This window comes from Leuciscus leuciscus (genome assembly GCF_965113295.1).
Source record: "Leuciscus leuciscus genome assembly, chromosome: 5".
Taxonomy (NCBI): Eukaryota; Metazoa; Chordata; class Actinopteri; order Cypriniformes; family Leuciscidae; genus Leuciscus; species Leuciscus leuciscus.
In genome coordinates, this window is record NC_138729.1 from 6141504 (window position 1) to 6164362 (window position 22859).

The 22859-nt window shown below is 39.8% G+C and overlaps 1 protein-coding gene and 1 long non-coding RNA gene across 2 annotated transcripts; one reads left to right on the forward strand and one right to left on the reverse strand.

Annotated features, from left to right (window-relative positions):
- Positions 1-9958: 9958 nt before the first annotated feature.
- Positions 9959-12602, reverse strand: LOC309499664. Its single transcript, XR_014206312.1, has 3 exons — positions 12520-12602; positions 12313-12401; positions 9959-12130 (listed from the first exon to the last, which is right to left on the reverse strand). It is a non-coding gene; the product is annotated as an uncharacterized lncRNA (long non-coding RNA).
- A 7728-nt stretch (positions 12603-20330) lies between these two features.
- On the forward strand, positions 20331-22532 carry LOC309500171 (RWD domain-containing protein 2B-like). The gene is made up of 2 exons (XM_082171739.1): positions 20331-21428; positions 22101-22532. Exons 1-2 carry the CDS (start codon positions 21091-21093, stop codon positions 22339-22341), a joined length of 579 nt encoding a protein of 192 aa, XP_082027865.1. The 5' UTR covers positions 20331-21090; the 3' UTR covers positions 22342-22532.
- The last annotated feature ends 327 nt before the right edge of the window (positions 22533-22859 follow it).

The following is a 22859-nucleotide window of genomic DNA, read 5'->3' on the forward strand; positions in this document are numbered from 1 at the left end:
GCGCAGGATAGCGGGCACATTTACAACACTGAGAGCATTGTCAGAGCGATGCATGTTGGTTTCGTTTTACAGAAACCTTGAGACATGCAGAACGTAGTGTTTGTGGGCACTGGGCAGTGGGCACATTTACCACATTTAATGCGCAATCGATCTGGGTCGATTTCATGTGCGCGAGCCCTGTGTGACGGGCTGTGTTTCTGTGTAGGAATGAGCACTGGGCAGTGGGCATTTTGTCTACACTCATTACACCATCGCCCGTGGCCGGAACACCAGAAAATACACTCTTATGGGATTTATCTGGGTAGCCGTAAAAACGGCGTTTGTGTGCAGGCAAGCGGGCTGTGTCGCCGACTTGTTTACTGCAGAATACACTGGAACAGTCGCATTTACTGGAACTGAACGAGCGAGAAGTTGCCATAGAAACAGAGAGCGTCAACATGCTGGCGTTTGTTTGCAGGCGTGCGTGTATTACAACAGGCTCGTCCACTGCAATATTGGCATTTCCAGAGAAATGTGTGAGAATGGAGGTCGGTCCAGCCGCAGCTGGACTAGGAACACTCTCTTTTCTCCTTTCGCCAGTGACGCACGGAAACCATAGAAACGGTGCTTGGGTGCTTTTTGTTTGCAGGCGTGCGTGCATTACAACAGGCTCGCTCACTGCAGTATTGACATTTCCAGTCGCCTGAACTTCAGAGGGGAATGAGGAATGTGTGAGAAATGGAATTCGGCCCGGCCGCAGTGGGACATAAACACTCTTTTCTCCTTTCGCCAGTGACGCACGGGAACCATAGAAACGGTGTTTGGGTGCAGGCGAGCGGGTTGTACAACGCGCTCGTTGGCTGCAAAATGCACATCTGCAGTCGCCTTTCAGGGAACTGACAGAGCGAAGCATTGGAGGCATAATTTATCTGCCGTTAGACCGGGATTCGAACACCGGTCTCTCGTGCGAAAAACCAAAGATTCCGCCACTGAGCCACAGGGGGGAACACAAAGGCTTTCAGATGCACGAGCACGGGGGGGCGGAGGAGCAGTCTCGGAGAAGGATGCCAGGTGAGTCCGCAGAGTCACCATAGGCAGTAACTAGCTCGCAGTGAGGGCAGTCGCCGTCAGCGAGCGCGAGAGCTGCGTGTCCTCAGGAAAGGGGCGTCTTGAAAAAGACGCCCGGCTCTTTTAGTGCAATGAGAGTGTGTGTCGCGGCGGCGAACACACACATACACAAACACAGTAGCAGAGAAAAGGATATGTACGCCGGAAAGCGTGAGCAGGAACGGCGACTGAAGGCGGCGAGTTGTCAACCAGCAGCTTCAGATGCAGCACTAATCCCGCTGAGTGCTTCTATCAGACGGCGCGGCTTCTTCCTCTCGGGATCCAGCGATGCGTGAGCTTCGCTAAAGAGATAAAAAATATTTATAGCCCCACCCGCTTTCGGCGGGACATGACGTAGTGGGCGCGAAGCACCCTCATTGGTTCTGACGTCATGAGGGGCCTCTATCGATAGGCTGGTGCAGTTGCCGCAGAGCAGCCAATGGGCGCGCGAGCTGTCTCGCCCATGTCTGCATGCTGCTGCAATGCGTTTTACATTATTGCAAAATTAAGGATAATTTTTGGCTTCAATATCTCGAGGAAAAGAGGTTTTCCCCTAGCGTAAGATATTACGCAAGTACGAGAGAACCTCTCGTAAGAGAACTTTATTTTAGTAATAGTTTTGTCCATCAGGGAGACAGAGACATCAAACCAGTGTCATTCAGTAGAGGAGGACAGGGGACAAATTTCATAACCTCTCCTTTTACCCCTACTGGTGGAAAAATTCATGACCAAATTAAACATCTTTTTGTAATAGCTTTATCCATTAGGAAGAGAGAGATGTAAAACTCATTCAGCAGAGGGGGGCAATTGACATAAAACAAACTCAATTTTTTTTCTTTTACAACAACTAAATGTCAAATGTTTTGTCTGTGTTAGATATGTTACTATGTTCAAATGTTAAATAAAATGTTTACACACTTGTGGTTTTGCATTGTTTATATGGAAGTCTGCAAGATTCAAATATATATTTTTTAAAAAGTTGATAAATAGGCCTATACATATTTTTACAACTACAATTTAATGTCAGGATTTTTTTTTTATATACTAAGTACTGATCTTAGTAAACAATCCTCAAATATAACTGTCAAGAATGCAAAAATAGAGTTAAATACTGTATGAGTTTTTAAATATGTTACAAAGAATTTTTTTTTTTTTACTTGTTCATTAAAATGCTGTATTTCTTACAACATCAGGGAAGCACTTAAATATGCTTGGACTTGGTCCTTTTTCCATATGCATTGGCCAGTGGCAGAATAGAAAAAAAATAGAAACACCACAATAAAAATATTCATGATTTTGTATATAAAATAAATAAGTATCTAAATAACTATGTCACTTACTACAAACTGTATATCTTGAAAATTCAAAATACTAAACATATTAAAAAACAATACCATCATTTGTTTTAAAATATAGATTATTACTGGATCATGCACCCGCTAATTAAAAATGACAATTCATGACCAAGACCCTTTAATTATGGTATTTCTTGCATAATGAACAGTGATTCTTATTTTATCTTACTCTGAATATTTAGGGAATACTTTTCAAACCATTCCATTGCAAGTCAGTATATTTCTAATTGACTTAAATAAACAATCATCATCAATACTGAGAGCTTTCTCCCAAGTACCCACTGGGTTCAAATGAATAAAAATGAAAATGAAATTTCAAAATAAGGTGTTGAGTATAAGTAAGTTTTAACAAGCATAAGTTGGGTTTTCATGTTTTTTAGGGGATATTCCATAGGCATATATTCCAAACTGTATATTCTGTCCTACTACAATAAACCTACCTCTAAACCTACGTATCAAACAACAATTTCTGCATTTTTACATTTTCAGAAAACACAACAAACACACACAAACACACAAAAAAAAAAAAAAAAATTCCACAAGGTCAAAATTGACTGGTATTATATTTCTGTGGATATTTGGACCCCATAACTTAGGGAACACCAGTATCAAACACACACACACGCACACTTCTAATTGTGTTGGTGACACTAACTGGCCTTATTTGGAATTGCGCCTAACAGATCTTACAGAATTTAAAAAAAATATTTATATTTTTAAATAAATATGATCAATATACAGTTATGTAGCCTGCACATTTAAAAAATAATAGTTTTATGCAGCATGAAGTCATTCAAAAATTATTTATATTACATTGGAGGCTTCTACTTTGTCTTAAAACGTTCTGTTGCGTCATTACACGACACTGTCACTCATTCTGCGCGTTCCATACGGAAAAACTGCAGCTGTCATTCAAGCTTTGATGCAGATTGTCGTGAACAGTAGGTGATTAACGCTTTATTACCAAGATATTACTTTAGAATGTGTTTCATGTCGACATGGGTAGAGTGAAGAGAGGTAAAAAAATTAGGAAACATGATTTATGGAGTACATGTGGAGGACTTGCACAACTAATAAACAAGTTCCATGGTGTCAATATAACAAAGAAGAAAACACATTGGAGTTCAGAGGTATGGCCAGAACTGTCTACAGCTGTGTTTGGAATCAATACTTCACAATACCGTAAATGGCTTTATGTTGTGTGGAATGAAAATAGAAGAGGAGTCAGAACACATGTCATGAATACAAAAAACTGTGATGATAAAGACTGTGATGGAAAGTCTGCAGACCATCTCTCACCTGTGGGTCTGACAGACAGCGATGGAGAGTGTGACCTGGTACCAACATCTGCGGACCATCTCTCACCTGTGGGTCTGACAGACAGCGATGGAGAGCGTGACCTGGTACCAACATCTGCGGACCATCTCTCATCTGTGCGTCTGACAGACAGCGATGGAGAGCGTGACGTGGCACCAACATCTGCGGACCATCTCTCACCTGTGGGTCTGACAGACAGCGATGGAGAGCGTGACCTGGTACCAACATCTGCGGACCATCTCTCATCTGTGGGTCTGACAGACAGCGATGGAGAGCGTGATGTGGCACCAACATCTGCGGACCATCTCTCACCTGTGGGTCTGACAGACAGCGATGGAGAGCGTGATGTGGCACCAACATCTGCAGACCATCTCTCACCTGTGGGTCTGACAGACAGCGATGGAGAGTGTGACCTGGTACCAACATCTGCGGACCATCTCTCACCTGTGGGTCTGACAGACAGCGATGGAGAGCGTGACCTGGTACCAACATCTGCGGACCATCTCTCATCTGTGCGTCTGACAGACAGCGATGGAGAGCGTGACGTGGCACCAACATCTGCGGACCATCTCTCACCTGTGGGTCTGACAGACAGCGATGGAGAGCGTGACCTGGTACCAACATCTGCGGACCATCTCTCATCTGTGGGTCTGACAGACAGCGATGGAGAGCGTGATGTGGCACCAACATCTGCGGACCATCTCTCACCTGTGGGTCTGACAGACAGCGATGGAGAGCGTGATGTGGCACCAACATCTGCGGACCATCTTTCACCTGTGGGTCTGACAGACAGCGATGGAGAGAGTGACGTCGCACCAACATCTGCGGACCATCTTTCACCTGTGGGTCTGACAGACAGCGATGGAGAGCGTGATGTGGCACCAACATCTGCGGACCATCTTTCACCTGTGGGTCTGACAGACAGCGATGGAGAGCGTGATGTGGCACCAACATCTGCAAACCATCTCTCACCTGTGGGTCTGACAGACAGCGATGGAGAGCGTGATGTGGCACCAACATCTGCGGACCATCTCTCACCTGTGGGTCTGACAGACAGCGATGGAGAGCGTGATGTGGCACCAACATCTGCAGACCATCTCTCACCTGTGGGTCTGACAGACAGCGATGGAGAGCGTGATGTGGCACCAACATCTGCGGACCATCTCTCACCTGTGGGTCTGACAGACAGCGATGGAGAGCGTGATGTGGCACCAACATCTGCGGACCATCTCTCACCTGTGGGTCTGACAGACAGCGATGGAGACCATGATGTGGCACCAACATCTGCGGACCATCTCTCACCTGTGGGTCTGACAGACAGCGATGGAGAGCGTGATGTGGCACCAACATCTGCGGACCATCTTTCACCTGTGGGTCTGACAGACAGCGATGGAGAGAGTGACGTGGCACCAACATCTGCGGACCATCTTTCACCTGTGGGTCTGACAGACAGCGATGGAGAGCGTGATGTGGCACCAACATCTGCGGACCATCTTTCACCTGTGGGTCTGACAGACAGCGATGGAGAGCGTGATGTGGCACCAACATCTGCAAACCATCTCTCACCTGTGGGTCTGACAGACAGCGATGGAGAGCGTGATGTGGCACCAACATCTGCGGACCATCTCTCACCTGTGGGTCTGACAGACAGCGATGGAGAGAGTGACGTGGCACCAACATCTGCAAACCATCTCTCACCTGTGGGTCTGACAGACAGCGATGGAGAGCGTGATGTGGCACCAACATCTGCGGACCATCTCTCACCTGTGCGTCTGACAGACAGCGATGGAGAGCGTGACGTGGCACCAACATCTGCGGACCAACAGCAACATCACAAGAAGCCACACAGAACCACAAGGCCAGGACCCAAGTCTTTTACAATGTACATATCCGCACGGAAATGGAAAAAGATAAGGCCTTTGCCGGGTAGCAGAAATCATGGACACGTGTAATTTATGAAATATTTCCTAAAACAAATCCCTGCTGCACACTGGTTTTTACATACCAGCACTTAAAGGTCACTCATAGTCGAAAGTATCGGTGTCCATTTATGACAGTCAAGGCATCATGTTCCTTCAAAACTTGCAATGCACATTATATTTTCCGTATTACACACAAACCATTGAGCAGTGACAAACGAATTCCAATTCAGGTGACAAGAATTGGTAAGGTAACCCATTTGAAACCAGAGATAAGGTCCCGGCCAGCTAGTTACCAGAAGAGAGGCAAGATTGCCAAAGAAGTGGTACAAGGAGTAAGTAATGTGTAATACAAAAATCTGAGGGAAACACCAGTTCCTGAGTTGATGGCTGGAAACATTACTAGAAGTTTAAAATAAAAACATACTCAAAGTAATTTCTAGTGAAATTCAAAAAAGCTGCAGACTGCATGATGATGTGATCCTGGAGCTGATGTTGACTCAGAAAATTATGAAAGACAGATCTGTCATACAGATTTTGCCCAGGATATGTCCAACATCTGCAGGTGGATCCATTTGGAGTGCATCTTTACACTGAGACAGGACTGGTCATTCTTGTACAACATCTCAGAAAAGGAAATCCTGTTACCCTGTATTTGGATGCTACTGGAGGGGTTGTGAGTCGAGTTCCAAGTCAGGCAAAGAGAGTGCTGTACTACAGCATCAACCTACCACATGGAAAAGACAAGCCTCCTCTTCCTGTGTCTGAAATTATAACAAATGACCATATGATCCCAAACATTTCTTTCTGGTTGCATCAGACTGTAACAAAGTTACGGAAACTCACTCTCTACAACATACACCGGATTGAAACCGACTATAGTTGGGCACTCATCCAGAGTTATTGTCTTTCAACAAACAAGATATACATGCCTACCTAAAGGACAGCTTTTTAAAAATTTGATAAACTCATTAACTGCAAAGTGTTCTCAACTTCAGATTAGGTGAAAATCTGAAAACTTTAAAGGACATTAACTGCACTACAACTAAGTTGTCCTTAAAATGGTTACAAATGCATGAAGCATAGACATAAAACCAGGGTTCGAAATGACTTAGGACTCTTGGGGGGTCCCCTAAAATTAAAAAAATTCTGAAGACTACCTTGCTACACTATATACTGTAGGCAAAATTATATGGACCAATGTTGAAGGTGGGATAATGGTCTTGGGATGTTTTTCATGGTTTGGGCTAGGCCCAGTATTGTAGTGGTGTCTGGAGAAGTGGCTATAATCTAACAGGTAAACCTCTAACTCTGGAGCAACAAAGTTACAAGTTCTTTTTCCTCTTTTTCTCTCCATGATGCAGGATTCTAAATTAAGAAAAATAATATTAGCTTCCTAGACAGCTTACCAAGCTCTCGTATATACTCATTCATGCTCAAATCACATTCACTTGACTGGACAAATAGGTTGTTATGCTAGCTTTGAATAACTAGTCTAGCTGCTAGGTCTGCTATTGAAGCTTGTTTCTGTCAGTGTCTGGTTTGTGTTCCCTGGGTCACCACTAGATGTCCTCCTTCCTCACGGTGTCATTTCACTTTGTGAACTACTTTCCCCACAATCCTTGTTATCATTGCACTCAGCTGTTTCCCATCGCTGATCATTGCACCCAGCCAATTCCCCATTGTCATTGTCTCTCCCCTGTGTATATATATCCTGTCTGTTTTAGTATGTGTCACGGAGTTCTTGTATTTATCACGCCACTTCTGAGGTCTGTTATTGCCAGTTGTTTTGTTCCTGTTTATGTCTGATTGCTACCTTGGTTTTGACCCCTGCTTGGACTGGATTACGATTACGAAATGCCCCATTAAAATACTTACTGCTATTGGATCTTCTCCCTATTTCTTGTGTGTGGATCGTGACAGTTTCCGCCACAGAATAAAACATTTTATTAAAAGATAATTGCGACTTTTTATCTCACAATTGCGAGTTTAGATCTCGCAATTCTGACTTTATTTCTCAGAATTGAGAGATATAAAGTCAGAATTGCATATATATATGTAGTCAGAATTCTGACTTTTTTTCTCGCAATTGCGACATTAGGCTATATCACACAATTCTGACTTTAAACACATAATTGCGAGTTTTATATTGCGAGACATCTTTTCTCAGACTTGTGAGATATAAACTAACAATTTTGAGATATAAAGTCCAATTCTAAGAAAAAAAAGAAGGACTTTTTAAAAAAACCTTTTTTACCTATAGTTTATATCTCACAATTCTGACTTTATAACATGCAACTGCGACTTTATATCATGCAATTCTGACTTAATATCTCCCAATTGCGTATTATAAAGTCAGAATTGCAGGATATAAACATGCAATTCTGAGAAAAAAAGTCAGAATTTCAAGTATATTTCTCGCAATTGTGAGTTTATATCTCATAATTCTGACTTTATAACACGCAATTTTGCAACTTTATATCATGCAATTCTGACTTAATAACCTGCAATTACGACTTTATATCATGTAATTCTGAGATAAAAAGTCAGAATTGTGAGATGTAAACTCGCAATTGTGAGAAAAAAAATCTGAATTGTGAGATTTAAAAGTTGCCATTACCTTTTATAATTTTCACTCTGTTACTCTGTGGTGGAAACAAGCTTCCGTGGCTGGCAGATCATTTGGCTTCACACATACAGCTAGCAAGCAAGCAAGAAACGTTGACAAACGTAGGCCTACTCTTCTAATCATTACACTGGGTATGTAGTTAATGCAACTTTTGATATAGGAACTCGAACTCCTAATATTTTACTAGAAGCAATTATGGAGATATAAACATAATCGAAGCACTTAAAGGATTTTCATTCAGGATTTCACTCTTTGTGAGGTTTCGTTCTGCCGCGTTCAGCTACAGTGCGTGTCTGCGGGAGCACCACAACAACAGTCTCGGCTAATAGCTGCCCTGATTGCTGCCTCGCGCTAGGAAATAAATTAATTACTGTTATAAATATAAAACGTCAAAATGACAGTGGTTTGATGCCACTGCACTACAACATGACAGTGGTTTGATGTCTCTGTCTCCCTGATGGACAAAGTTGTTACTAAAAGAATGTTAATTTTAGCATGCAATACCCATTTCAGCCAGTAGGGGTGAAAGGAGAGGTTGTGAGAGTTGTCCCCTGTCCTCCTCTACTGAATGACAGTGGTTTGATGTCTCTGTCTCCCTGATGGACAAAGCTATTATGTTAAAAATCCCAATTAGTCACTCTCCTGTCACTCTATTGGGAGACATGCCCACTTCCTGGAACTTTCTTCACCTGAGGATAATTACCAATCAACCTCACTAGTGTGTCTCTCTTTGTGCTGACTGTTTGCTCCTCTGCTTGCTGCGTCTATGACTTTGTAAGTTTATTTAAACCTTTTGTATTGATATTAATTTGATAACTAATTTGGTTAAAGATTTTCTTTATGGTTATGTGAATGTATAATTATTATTATAATGATTTGTATCAGTAAAGTTAATTTTGTTTGATTGTAGACACCAGCAATATGCAGCAATTGTAAAGCCACATTAAGGAAATGAGACAATGAAGAAAGAAAGCAAATGGCAATAAATTCAATTCAATTCAATTCAAATTTATTTGTACAGCGCTTTTCACAATACATATTGTTTCAAAGCAGCTTTATAGAAAGTGCATTTCAGAAATGTACATAGAAAAATACAGTTAGTTAATCATGTATTAATTTAGGGCATAAAATATCGCCGTCGTCGAGTCGTCTCCTCACGGGCGTCGAGTCGAGTCGTCTCCTCACGGGCGTCGAGTCGAGTCGTCTCCTCACGGGCGTCGAGTCGAGTCGTCTCCTCACGGGCGTCGAGTCGAGTCGTCTCCTCACGGGCGTCGAGTCGAGTCGTCTCCTCACGGGCGTCGAGTCGAGTCGAGTCGTCTCCTCACGGGCGTCGAGTCGAGTCGAGTCGTCTCCTCACGGGCGTCGAGTCGAGTCGAGTCGTCTCCTCACGGGCGTCGAGTCGAGTCGAGTCGTCTCCTCACGGGCGTCGAGTCGAGTCGAGTCGTCTCCTCACGGGCGTCGAGTCGAGTCGAGTCGTCTCCTCACGGGCGTCGAGTCGAGTCGAGTCGTCTCCTCACGGGCGTCGAGTCGAGTCGAGTCGTCTCCTCACGGGCGTCGAGTCGAGTCGTCTCCTCACGGGCGTCGAGTCGAGTCGTCTCCTCACGGGCGTCGAGTCGAGTCGTCTCCTCACGGGCGTCGAGTCGAGTCGTCTCCTCACGGGCGTCGAGTCGAGTCGTCTCCTCACGGGCGTCGAGTCGAGTCGTCTCCTCACGGATGTTGGGGCATCTGAAGTTTCCATAAGAGGCTGGATACAAACTGGAGCTGACGAACTCTATTTACCTCGGGACTAGCGTCCCGAGATAACGACAGAAAAGCAGATGGGAAATAATTAGCATAGCTGCTGTTCATAACATTAATGCATTCAATCTTACTCAACTGTAGTATAAAAGGTAAGTATTATGTGAATGTTTAGGAGCTAAATGTGAAAACGCCCTCCCTCCTTTAGTGGACTTAGATATCCTAGGAATGACCAGAAGCCTCGAATTTAGTGATCTTAAAGAGTGCGATGGATTGTATTAGGGCGATAGAAGTTTCGTTAAATACCCAGGAGCTAAACCATTTAGGGCTTTATAGGTCAGTAGTAATACTTTGTAATTGATACGGAACTTAATAGGTAACCAGTGTAGAGATGATAGAAATGGTGTTATATTGGTCGGGAGTCGGGACTGATCTGAGGGCAACTCTGAGTAAGGAAAAGACAAAAACGTTCATCTTAGTAAGGAGGCGGGGTTGACCCCGTTGCTATGTATGACACAATCTTTTGAAGACTGTGATTGGTTGGTTGTCAAAGAAGAAGAAAAAAAGAAGTGATTTTAAGTATAGGGTCTATTCTAAGCCTTCACTTTGAAATTACATGCGTCATTTTTCCTATTTGACCGTTCTCACACACACATTATATATGTTTATATAAATCCTTTTTTTATTTATTTACCATGCTGTTAATTTCCTATAAGGTATTTGATTGGCTTAGAATGATAAAAATTGTTCCACTCTTTCCAATTACACTGATTGCTGGCATGTCTATTTAAGTGGTGGTTTGAATGTTGGTTTTAATGTATCAAACATGGCTGGGTTTTTGTGTGTGTGTGTTTCTTCTGAGAAATTGTGATCACCATCCTGGACACGTGAGATATGAGCGTATGTAAAAGGCGAGCAACCCACGGAGACAATTTGATTGTTGAACTTTGATCTTGAATTCATCGAAACTGGTATGAGAAATATTTTCCTTTTTGTTTTTGGACAAACAGGACTGAGACTTTGTTTTTGCATATTTTTCCTCGAGCTTTGAACGGAGAGACATTGATTCTGAACTGAACGATTCTAAAGAGTCAACAAATCTTTTGATCTGAGTCATTTGATTCTGAACTGACATTAACTGAATCAATTCAGTGAATCTTGAATATTTGATTTATTTGACTGAAAAGACTGATTTGAGTTATTGAGTTTGTAATATTTTACATGCAGCTTAATGCCTGTCCATGAACACCAGTGTAGTTTTGTAGTCGATCTAAGAGTATTTTGTGATCTATAGTGTCGAACGCAGCGCTAAGATCGAGTAAAACTAGTATTGAGATACAGCCTTGGTCAGAAGCTAGAAGTAAATCATTTGTAATTTTAACGAGAGCAGTTTCTGTGCTATGATGCGGCCTGAATCCTGACTGAAATTTTTCATAGATATCATTTTCTTGCAAGAAAGAGCACAATTGAGTGGACACAACTTTTTCTAGTATTTTAGACATAAATGGAAGATTTGAAATGGGTATGTAATTTGCTAGGTTATTCTGACCTCTGCACCATTGGGAGGAAAATTTGTGGTCATGTCAGGAACCTCTGGAAAGCTTAGCAACCTGAGCTTCTTTGACACGGAGCTCTAGAACCGAAGCAGGGACTGGAGTTGCAGCAGAATGAACCTTCACAGTGATTTCTGTGGGGCCTCGGCAGGTTTTGGAGCAGCAGTGACGGGAAACTTTATGGCTGTCTTCACTGGGAATTCTGGAGCAGCCCTGACAGGATCGCTGGGCCCAAGGCAGCTGAGAAAGAGAGCTATGTGAAACCCCCTCTCTGGGACCCGGATGCCAGTGGTAGAAACTTCTAGGGCGGCAGGGCGAGGAACTTGTGGGACGGGCTGAACAGAGAGCTCTGGGTGAACTATTTACAATATACATCACTAGGCGAGTAGTTCCGCAAGACGCTAAAACTACCACCTCAAGCCAAGGCGCCAGACGCAACCGAGGCCTGCCAGCCCTGCAAGACGCTGAGGCTGGAGAGATGGAGGGGTCATCTGTGTCAGCCCGCCAGACGCAAGGCTAAACCCTCTACATGACCTGAAACACAATTAGAAAGCATTTTTCATTAGGTATAAAATACATCTGTGCCATGTATAAGGACTCAGTATATGACAGTTACAGCAGGTACTGAATGGTAATGTAAATAAACTGATGTCCATAATCAAGCCAAATTAACAAATAGCCTTCAAAATCTTTTTAGCTTGTCTTAGACTCAGTACCTTGAACCAGTCATGGGAGAGCAGCTTAACCAGATGGAGTCTCCGCTTTGGTTTACTCTGGAGGCAACCTCGAATAAAGCGACAGCATTCTGTGCAGAAAGATTGAGAGTTGTCTAATTATTTCCTTCAACTTTACACTTGCTCTCTAAGCTGTAAAAATGGGAAAGATTCCTGCATTATCCATTAGAACATCTTTTTTGTACTAACCATCTGAGAAGCCCGGCTCGAACCAGACATCAGGGTCCATCAAAGCAATATCTCTGCTGTTTGGGAAATAGCCGGTGATCATGGCAAACAGCAGCACCCCCAGCGACCACACCGTTGCCTGCTTCGCAAAGTACTTGCCCTTCTCTAAGTACTCAGGAGGGCAATACCTTGCTGTGCCTGGAGATAGGAGTTTGTCACACGTGTAAGCTTGCTTTTTCTCAATTTAACTGAAATGGCATTTAATTTTAGTCAACAAAAATTATATTAATATTGATTATTCTTTGATAGTTTTGTTAGTGTATTGTTAATATCTCACTGTGTGATGTCTGAGAATGTAATGTGATGTAACTGGTCACTAGAGTTTAAATCCCAAAATGTATATTTTAAATAATAACACATACCAGAGTAGTATTTGTAGGCTGATCTTTTCATGAGGTCCCCGCAGCCGAAATCGATCAATTTGACCTCCAGGGTCTCTGTGTTGACCAGGAGGTTCTGCATTTTGATGTCTCTGTGAAGCACACCCCTGGAACAGCACAGGGCAGCAGCGTGAATCACCTGCTGCATGAAGTGGCGGGCCAATCCCTCACTGAAGCGGCCTCTCTTACGCTTCCAAAGGCTGTGCATGTCCATGCAGGGTAAGGGCCATTCTAAGACCATGATGTACTGGTCGAGATGATCCTGCCAGTCCAGCACCTTAATAATGTGGCCACAGCTTGGGCCTTGATTGGCCATTACTGTCAGGGCCACCTCAAGTGGAACTGGTTTGGGATGGTCAGGCTAGAAGAATGACAGTTTTTATTATTGTTAGACATAGGATTGGTTTCTCAAATAAGGATTTAGCCCAGTCTATCTATTGAAATATTTGCACTGTGATTTACATTCAAATGTTATAAATTGCCAACATAGAGACAAGTATGATACGTACAAGGCTGGTGTATTGCTGGCTCTTTCTCTTCGCTGTGAATTTCACAGCTACCATGAGGCCGTCCTTGCAACGGGTCCCTTCGAATACAGAGCCAAATCCTCCTTCCCCCAATTTCCTGCCAATGGCGTATTTCGAGGAGATGTGATCTATTAAAACATAATTATTTGTATTTGTTTATTGTTTAATACAGCAGTGTCCTGCAGTGAGGCCATACTTTCTGATGAAATGTTAATAGGGAAATATATTTGTAATATTTGTTCTTTTAAAAATTCATTTGTCGCATTACTATTTAAGTGAACTGCAAAAAAAGCCTAATGGTGATTTAAAATTATGGAGAAAAAAAAAACTAAAAGAAACCTTACAGCAGTATCAGCTGGATTATTTAAAACATATGCTTTCCTATATACATATTTACTTTCAGAGAGAGTGTGTGTGTGTTATATTTTATGTCAGACAGTAAACTTGCAGTAAACTCACCCTCGATCTTGTGACTGTCCAGCTGTGATCCAGTGTCACCTGATGATGAACTGGCTGGACTGTCCTGATCTTGAGGCTTGATGTCCTCCTCTTGCTGGTTTTCGGCAGTGGGGGGGACTTCAGGACGACTGGAAGGAGGTTCCTGATGATCATTATCCTCTGCAGTAAAGATGTCCTGTAAAGAAATCTGATCTAAAGAGAGGAATATAAACCACAAGCTTGTTTTAAAATCATCCGCCACATCTTCAAACTATATTTCATCTATATTCAAACATTCATCACATCGTGGAATTCATTTATCTGCCTTTTTATAATGTGTGATGTGGGTTTTTTATATTGTGTGCAAATGATTGGACCCGATCACACGTGACGCGTTTTTTTGCAGTGAGAGGCGCCTTTTTTTTCAATTGGTTTCCTATGGCAGTGAGAGTTCTGCGCGCTGTTAATAAGCCCCAAGCGCCTCGCGTTTTACCGCGGGTTACCAGGAGCTTAACGACTTCACGAACCAACTACCACAGTTTTGACAAAGTAAATAAAGTTAATAAAAGGCTGATTTGACGTTTACTTGACTGACAGCACAACTGTTTCGGTGGTTGCCTAGTAACATAAAAAAACCAAGCGCACTGCTCGTGTGATCAAAATAGTAAAAAAAAAAAAAAAAAAGATAATAAAAGAGTGTTTTACAAGAGTGTAAAAGAGAGTTTGTGTTGTTCAGAGCTCAATTTACCATCAGTACATCTCCTGGATGGGGCTTCATCAGTGTCCTGGTCCACCTCACACTGCTCCACCTGCTCACCCTGAGCTTTGGTGGATTTGGGGCGAGATGTATGGCGAGTGGATAATGCCTTTTCTAAGACTACCCTGAAGAAGGCGAAGGAGCAGTCTACCCTTCCGTCGCCGTCAGTCCGTGTCTATTTTTGAATGGGATTGATAGAGACGTCAGACGACAGACCGGCGGCGACGTCATGGCGGCGTCACGGTAGTAACGTATACCTTACGGCGACGTGGCGACGGCGTACGTGAGAAATGTATAAAAAATCATAACGTCTGAACCAGGCACGTCGCCTAATAAGACGCCTGATACACACGTCGTCCCTCAGTACGTCGCCTAATAAGACGCCCCGTCCCAATATTATAATGTTACTTTTCCCATTTTGATAACGAAAAGTGAATATAGCATGAGTATTGGATTTGCAATAGGCTATATCGGGAGACATGATTTTTGTTTTGTTTTGCATGAAGCCTTTCTTTGAAGTGAATTTTGTTTAATTATATTTTAATTTAATCAATTTGTCATCAACCAATTGCATGGATTTATTAAAAAAGAAGCGAATATTCCATAAACAGGCTCTAACTTGTTGGTCTTTCTACAGCAGTGTTTCAATAAATGGTCTATCTTTTCTAGACAGAAAAGTTACAAACAAAGTAATAAAAAATATTTTATGTGCAAAATCTATCCCTGCCTCCAGATACAAATGGTCCCCCTTGTATGAAAATATTAATTGGAATAGAGCATGGAGTAACCCACATACATTTTTAATTACAAACAAAGTAAAAGAAATATAATTTAAAATTCTTTACCATTATTACCCCTGTAACAAGATTATCTCTAAATTTATACCGTAGACGAAAAATGCAGCTTTTGCTTTATGAAAACGGAAACGTTAGACCATTTATTCTATAATTGCTCACATAGCTCTTCTCTGTGGAATGATATAGCCAATGTTTCATTAATGGACAACTTGGCTCAAACATAGCCATTTATCTAATTTTGATATCTTCTTTTACTTTTCTGACTCAAACTTCTCTGTAGCCTACAATATATAGTCAACTTAATAATTTTGCTTGGAAAATTCTTTATTCATAAATCGAAGTTCATGAAAAACTACGGTGACGCATTGCTGCCACATAGGCTACATATTATTTTTTCCACTCAATTATGTCGAGATCTTTTGTCGTTTTAACGACATCTTTTTCTCGTAATAACAAGATCTTATGTCATTAAAACGTCATATTTTCTTGGACTTATAAGGACATGTGTAGTCATGTACAAAATATGTCTTTATCCACATAAAATTGATAGCCAATCATGTCTTTATCATACGTTCAAAAAGCTGAAGAAATAGCAGCCCCCAACGGACATTCATGTTAAAAGATCACATTCTGTACACACCTTATTAATAGCAGATGAGCCCAGAATACGAACATTGTGTTTAATTGCATATTAGGCGTTTTCCTCCCATAGAAAACCATTATTATAAAGAAAAAGCTTAATGTCGCTTAATAGGCTACTTCAGTGATAAAGATCAAATGCTGTACACACCTTATTAATAAACCATAGGCCCACTATCCTACAGAAAAGCAGATGAGCCCAGAATATGAACGCAATGCATTTAATTATACTTTAAGCGTTTTCCGATAGAAACCCTTTATTATAAAGAAAATAAAGGTGGCTCTTAACGTGTCTTTCTATGGGAGGATGGCATTGCGGTGCACAGCAAATCCTTTAAATGTTATTCAATGCAAAACAAAAATGAAAAATAAAAGTAGCCAATAAAATAAACAAATTATTGTGCCATTAATTAGCCCACAAACAATATTTATTTTAAAGACTAAACGAATTTGTTTAAAGAAAAACACCAGCGTTGGGCGTTTATCTGTATAGGCTAAGTGTTTCAGCCGCCCTTTTCAAACTGGCGCAATAAAATGCAACAGAATTTGATTTGTTAAACATGAAGAGGACTTATCAGTCTGGCATGGCCATTCGCTCTAACGTTAACCTAGATACATGTTCGCTATTATTAAGCGCATATCCGAGTGTTTGTGCGGAGTGTGGAGCGCGCACTGCATGACACACATGGACGCGCCGGTGCCATCACTCGCATTTTCCTATCCACAGTGGAAACAACTTAAAATACTCCATCATTTCTGGTCATACAGAAAAGATTAATACATCAGTCACAACTACTTTTATTTGTGTAAACTCTCAACAACAAGAAAACGTTGTGCTTTTGTAAAATAAAAGAAAACGAACAGGGCGCGCTTTCATGATCTCTGTCAATTGGAGCGCGTCTAAAAAATGAACCGAAAAACAGTGTATAGACAAGCCTCACAGACATGAGAAATATAACTAGGCTATCTATATAAAGTTTATAAATAAAAAAATGTCCACCAACGAAAAAAAATCCAATCGAAAGCAAATACGGTATACCATCTGATTATGTGATCCTGTCCGTATGAAAGTTTTATGCATGCGCTTGAGCGCGGAATAAAGGCTGCCATATATAGGCCTACACCCAGGGTTGAATATAAACGTGCGATTAGTCCTAATTGCTTAAATAAATGACTACTAGTCTAGAAAAAACCTTTAGTCTATGGCAACTATAGCCTACATTTAATATTTGACATTATTTAATTAGTAATTAGTATCCAGCTCTTTACATTAAATTAGTTGAGTTAGCATAATTAGTTAATGAACAAATAAAATAATAAAATAAAGTTTAAATTAAGATACTACCGGTAACCATATATTTCCATATAGCATTGCTTATTCCACCACACAAAGGACTGTTTATAAGGTGACAATCCGTTATACATGTGAAGATTGTATATGGCTGTCTGTATCTTGAAGATTTTTCTATTGTATCTTCTGTTATAAAGCTGAAGATTGACATTTCGTTAATTAAACAAAATAACACAATGTTGTAAAAAATAAACAACTTAGGCTATGTTCTGTTAGATGTGTTTTGACTACTTTTTGTTTAATTATATTTCTAGGTAATGAAGATATAGCCTATTAACAAAAATAAATCTTAGGATATAATATATTATATAAAAAAAACTTATAGGCCTATAATAGGCCTATGCGCCGGTTATATAAAATATATTTTAAAAAAGGGCCTTATTGATTCATTTTGCCTGATTGGGGGCTGCTACTATTGCTTAAGCTTTTTGAACGTATGTGTGATAAAGGCGCGATAGGCTGTCAATTTTATGTGGATAAAGGCATATTTTGTACATGACTACACATGTCTTATAAAGGCAAAAAAAAAAAAAAAAAAAAGATGTCGTTTTAACGACATCTCGTTATTACGAGAAAAATATGTCGTTTTAATATGCGTCATCGTAGTAGGCTACTGCTCTTGATGTAAAGTGTAACAATTATCGTCAGCCCTCTTGCGCCCTCTGTTGGCATTTGTACATAATATACATATGTTCATTGTTTATATATTTCTTCATGTATTTTAATAGTGTTGTTAAATAAAATAAAATAATTAATTACTTTTAATAGCCTACTTTATTTGAACCAATTATATTGCCTCGTTTGTAATATGTATTTAAGTCATACTAAAGGCTATTGTTCACTTCAGATCTATCTTTATGACCAAAAATAAAATAGTCGACACTGACAGCCTTTTGAACATTTGAACATGAACCTACATTGTTTTGCATTTTGTGACTAAAAGACTATTTCCCTGTCTTATATTTTTTCATTGTTGATTTATTGAAAATAATATTAAAATACTTTCTTGTCACCTTATACCAACAATATCGTGAATAGTTTCATATTGTGTATTCGCCCATTATGGTCAACTGTGTAAATTAAAATTATTACCACCTTCAAAAGTAAAAACTCAGAATGACACAATTACAATTACAATTAATGAATTTATCTGTTCAACTTTAAAGTTGTTGTTAATAATTGTGCAAAAAGTTGTGACTTTGATGGTGTATAATTTGCATAGTCCTCATATCCAGTAGAAAGTGAGTGAATTATAAAAAAATAAAAAAAATACTGTTCATAAACCATTCAGAGATGACATTAATGACATACACAACTTTGTATACAATACAAAATTTGTATCAATGATATTTTCAATGTCATCAGAATACAAGAAAAGAATGATTGATTAGAAAGATAACAAAGGAAAGATAAGAAAAGCTAGGGGGAAAAATAGATATTATTTTATTGTGATGCGACCGCACAGGTTGGTGTCATGCGTCTGTGGTGCGGCGTACCCCTTCTGTCACGTAAAAGTACACGACTGTCGACTTCGGTAAGTTATCCGTGGCACTATCCACTCGTCATAGAGATGAACAAAAGAAAAAAGAGGCAAACTCCCGAAATGTCCTCCTTTTCTGCCCCTTATTCTTTGATTTCTCTTTCCCTCTCTCCTTTCTCTCCGCTTTACCGATGCCCACCACAGGCGTCTCGTCGGGACGAGGATGGAGCTCCGCCTTGTGGTCGGTGGGTGTCAGTGTTGTTCGGGGGTTTATCCCGGGCACACACTCTCCTCCTCCGTCAACTCCCACTCTCCGAAAGTGTCGCTGTCCCATAATCAATACGATAAACCGCTATCAACAAATGCAAACACACCGCAAGAACTGCAAAAACACTGTTGATATCTGAACTCCTTACTCGCTACAAAGTGATCAGGGAGTTTCACGCTTTTGTCCTCAACATTCTATGATGTCATAATTTATTTAAATACAAATACAGTATTTTGTATTTTGAAAATACACAAAATAGCCTACATGTGAAATTGGCCATCCAGTGCATAGGTCACAGTGAATGAAGAAACAACATAGGCTTACTGACTTTTCATTCCTAACCTCATCTCTGCCCTCTCTCTCTCTTTCTTTCTTTCTTTCTTTCTTTCTTTCTTTCTTTCTTTCTTTCTTTCTTGCAATTACAAATAAACTCATGCAGAATAGCAGCCATTTATATAGGCTACTTATTTCTGTAGCTTTTTTTTTTTTACCTCAGAATAGTTTATATCTCACAATTCTGACTTTATAACACGCAATTCTGACTTTATATCTCCCAATTGCGAGATATAAAGTCAGAATTGCGTGATAAAAAGTCGCAATTGCGAGAAAAAAAGTCAGAATTCTGATATTATATCTCGCAATTCTGACTTTATAACACGCAATTGCGACTTTATTTCACGCAATTCTGACTTTATAACACACAATTCTGACTTTATATCTCGCAATTCTGACTTTATAACACGCAATTTTGACTTTATATCTCGCAATTATGTTTTATAAAGTCAGAATTGCGTGATATAGAGTCGCAATTGCGAGAAAAAAGTCAGAATTCTGACTTTATAAGACGCAATTGAGACTTTATATCTCGCAATTGAGACTTTATATCACGCAATTCTGACTTTTTTTTCTCAGAATTCTGACTTTATATCTTGCAATTGCGACTTTATTTCTCAGAATTGCGACTTTATATCTCACAATTCTGACTTCATATCTCGCAATTCTGAGGAAAAAAAAGTCAGAATTGTGAGATAAAAAGTCGCAATTTATTATTATTATTTTTTTTTTCTGTGGCGGAAACAAGCTTCCATAGCTTTGAAACAGTCTATATTGTTAAAAGCGCTATATACATGAAGGTGACTTGACTTGACTGACACTGTAAAATCTTTAGTACACTCATTTACTTTGCACAACTATTTGCAATGCATTCTGAAATGGGTTGATGAATATATATGTGTGTGATTTTCTTTTGCTGTCATATCATTAAATTACTTTTTATTAAAGAAAAATATCCAAAAGAATAAATAATAGCAAAAGCCTTTGTTTTACTGTAGCTAATGCAGTAATGCAGTAGTTAATTTTTATTTTAGAATAAGAAAAGATATGTATAGGTTCGTGGAACGATTGGTTGGAATTATATTCATAGCAAAATGTATGCGAATGCTGCTTAAATATAGTAACAACAGATGCTGTTTTCTGCAAGTGTTTTTTCTCCTCTGACACTCACCAAACAGATTCAGTATTCCTCAAAATTAACAAAAATGCACAATAGAATACAATTACAGAATTGTATGCAAATAATGCAATGATTTAATACGTAAAACATACTTTATGGATTTCTCACTTAATCTACCAGTGCCTTTGCTGCTGACCTACGATGATTTAATCATATAAATCACCACAAATGACTTTACTTTAGTGCTTGAATTTCACTCAAAAATCTGTACGAACGCTGAGTCCCTCCAGGGCCGGATTTGAGGAACTCTGATAAAATGTATCTGAATTCCCATTAGGATCCAAGTTATTATAAATATTTCAAATGGATTTCTTCTGGATTTTTACTAGGATAATAATTTTTTGCCCTTTTCAGATGTTCTGAGCTCACTAGATCCCAGCAGATGCTGCTTCACTCCAACCTCAACACCTTCCTGTCTGAAAACTGCAGTGGTGATGTGTGTATTCTGTCTGCTGTGCAGTGGATCAATGAAAATACACAAGGATATATCAGTAAAAGTGCTCCTGTCTGCGATCCCAAGAAGGAAAATGTTTCAATGCAGTCAAAAGAGACCTTCACTAGACTCTGGATCTACAGCCATCATATCTACAATAAGATGAAGAGGAACAACATTCTGGAATGGGCAAAGGAGCTGAACCTTTCTGGGTTCAGTATGCCGGGAAAGCCTGGTATTGTGTGTGTGGAGGGTCTGCAGTCTGCTTGTGATGAGTTCTGGGCCAGGTATGAATTGAAAATCAATAGGGTCTACTCTTACTCTTTTGTGAACACGCCTTTTGAGTGCAAACTCAAAATACCAAAGATGAGTTTAATACCTAATTTAAAATAGGTTTTGTTTGTGTGCCTGTGTGTGTGTGACTATACTTGTTAGGTCCAAAATAAGGATCTCATTTATTATGTTAGGGGCCTGTGTGTGTATGCGTTTCATGGCTGTTGGGATGACTATAAAATATTTCTTGAACTTAGACATATGTTTAAGTGCTTAAATTTGCTAATATAAGTTTGAAAACCCCTGATATAGGCGATCTCCCAAATTCATATAGGCTACAGTAGATTAACTTTTAATTTTGATGGTTTAATGTTCTCTGCAGCTAATAATTGACCGTACTTTATGGTTGACACAAACAATGTTAGTTTAATTTTCAAATTGTTATTAATTATTATATTATATTAAACTACCGGTCAAAAGTTTGAAGGAGATTTTTTTTTTTATGTTTTGAAAGAAGTCCCTTATGTTCACCAAGGCTGCATTTATTTGATAAAATTACATTTATAAATGCAAATAAATTTATTTGATATTACAATTTAAAATAACTTTTATATTTTAAAATATATATTCCTGTGATGGCAAAGCAGATTTTTATTATTGGTGCATTTTTTAAAATATATTTTCAGGGTGAAAGTTTTAACATGGAAAATAATTATGATTCGTCACAGAGAGGATGTCCCTTTGGAAAACAGCTCGATAGAGGAGAGAACTGACTCCCTTCGCAAGTTCACTGGATTTCATGAAGCCATTTTTGACCCTCACGGGACCAGAGAAAACCATATGGACCTTGGACAGCTTTATCAGTTCCTTAATGACAAAGGATGTGCTGGTATCTTTCAAATGTACTTTGGGATTGAGGGGAGATAATAGTTTGTCTGTGTCTGTTTGTGTGCACATCATTTCTATTTTTGCCTTATTTTTAGGCAAAATATTGAAGACATTAAAAATGTTAAAACAGGAAACCAATTTTATAGTAAAGGCAATGAAATGTGCAATCCAAACACATTAGTAGGGTTGTAGTTCTGCATCACTGTTGTGTCTAAAGGATGGACCTGTCATCAATCCTCAAATTTCTTATCTTCATAAAGATGGTTTATTTCACTGTGCTGTCTTTGGATTTTTTTTTCTTTTAGAAATTCACTTCAAATGTAGTTTATCTTCCTTTTATGGAACACAATGTTGTTTTCTCTCTTGGTGCATTAGTGCCTGCCCACTTTTTCAGTGGCGTTGGTTCTGGAAGTATTTTTTCCATTCATTTTTTAAAGTATCATAAGCAATGAACCAAACCAACCAGCTATGAGGTGAATCATAACATCACAAACTTTGATTTAAAGCAAAAAAGTATTTGAAAATTGGACAAAAATGCAAAAGAACAAGACCGTGTA

What these genes read in the sequence shown, in the direction of transcription:
- LOC309500171 (XM_082171739.1), top strand. Translation starts at nt 21,091, where the DNA reads ATGCTGCTTCACTCCAACCTCAACACCTTCCTGTCTGAAAACTGCAGT. An exon ending in TGTGATGAGTTCTGGGCCAG is followed by an intron (nt 21,429 to 22,100) that starts GTATGAATTGAA and finishes ATATATTTTCAG; the next exon opens with GGTGAAAGTTTTAACATGGA.